This window comes from Alligator sinensis, unplaced genomic scaffold, assembly GCF_000455745.1.
Source record: "Alligator sinensis unplaced genomic scaffold, ASM45574v1 scaffold1332_1, whole genome shotgun sequence".
Taxonomy (NCBI): domain Eukaryota; kingdom Metazoa; phylum Chordata; order Crocodylia; family Alligatoridae; genus Alligator; species Alligator sinensis.
In genome coordinates, this window is record NW_005842965.1 from 234584 (window position 1) to 235916 (window position 1333).

At 65.0% G+C, this 1333-nt stretch overlaps 1 protein-coding gene across 1 annotated transcript in view; it reads left to right on the forward strand.

Annotated features, from left to right (window-relative positions):
• Positions 1-1333, forward strand: part of TNS1 (tensin 1) — a 52239-nt gene that overhangs the window by 8122 nt on the left and 42784 nt on the right. The window contains exons 6-7 of the mRNA XM_025192742.1: positions 695-744; positions 1055-1226. Of these exons, the coding sequence (XP_025048527.1) occupies positions 695-744; positions 1055-1226 (222 nt within the window). The remainder of the gene's footprint in view (positions 1-694; positions 745-1054; positions 1227-1333) is intronic.

The window sequence follows — 1333 nt, forward strand, 5'->3', positions numbered from 1 at the left end:
TGCAGCCTTGGTGGGGGCGGAGGGGGGGGGCCTGGACCGCATTGCATGCTGCTACCATAATTTCTTGCATATACCATGCAGTTCCCCTGTCACCCCAATTGATTGAAGGACCAATTGTTCTTCACTCCAGAGGAGTGAACCCACCTCTCTCCTTTTCAACGGCCTCAGGCCCCTGTTGCTCTGTGCTGGCTGCTCCCGGTCTCTCTCTCATTGCACAGCCTCAGGGACTCTCTAGCTTTCACAGGACCCATCTCCATCAGCAGCTAGGGTTTCAGCTTTAGTTTAGCTGTATGCATCAGGGGGTTTTCAAGCCCCCTCCAGAGGCACTAGGTGCTTCTGCTGGGACTCAGGCCCGCAGGGTCCTGGCTACAGGCTCTTGACCCCCCTGCTCATGCTGCCTGGGGGGGCAGGCAGGGATTTGCCCCTTGCACAGCCTGGCCTGGCCGGGGGGGCGGTTTCCCTTCTCTCTGCAGCAGGGGCACGGCCTGGGCATGGGCTCTCTCCAGAGCCCACCACCCCCCTGGCAGCAGCAGGGCCGGGGGTGCTCAGTGTGTTGGGGGTGGTGTCAGGACCAGGTCAGACCAGGCCATGTCCGGAGGGGTTGGGATGGGACCCTGGGGTGTGGTGATGGCCTGGGTCTGAGCTGGGGGGGGCAGGTGGGTGCCCAGGGGGTAACTTCTTTGTCTCCTTTCAGGACTCAACAAAGTCCCCCCGGAGCACCCAGCCGCGCCGCAGGACTTCCAGGTACAGCACATCCCCCACCACCCCGCCCCGGTATTGCCCCTGCACCATGGGCACAGGCACCTCCCTGGGGGTGCTCTGTGGGGTGGGAGAGGCCTGCAGGTAATGCACCAGGCTGGGATTCGGGAGACCTGGGGGGTAGGTGCTTGGCTCTGCCACTGATCAACTGAGTGTCCCTGGCCTTGTCACTTCACCTCCCCCATGCCTCAGTTTCCCCATAGCGCCATGTAGGGGGCAGGCTATGGGTGCCACGGGGGGGTGCTGTGCCTGGGGAGGGGGGGTCACAGGCATGCTGTGCTGCCCCCCCCCACAGGAGCCTGAGCACGCCGGATGCCATGGCGGAGTGCTGCGAGCTGGACCTGCTGTACGTGACGGAGCGTGTCCTTGCCGTGTGCTACCCCCGCGCCGACGACGAGGGCACTTTCCGCGCCAACCTGGCCCGCGTCGCACACATGCTGCGCTCCAAGCACGGCCACAGCCACCTGGTGAGTCCTGGCTTCAGGCCCCTTGTACCCCCGTGCTGCCCAGGGCCCCGATCCCCGCATCCCAGGGTGCCCCCATGGGCCAGAGCAGGGGGGCAGAGACGGCTGCT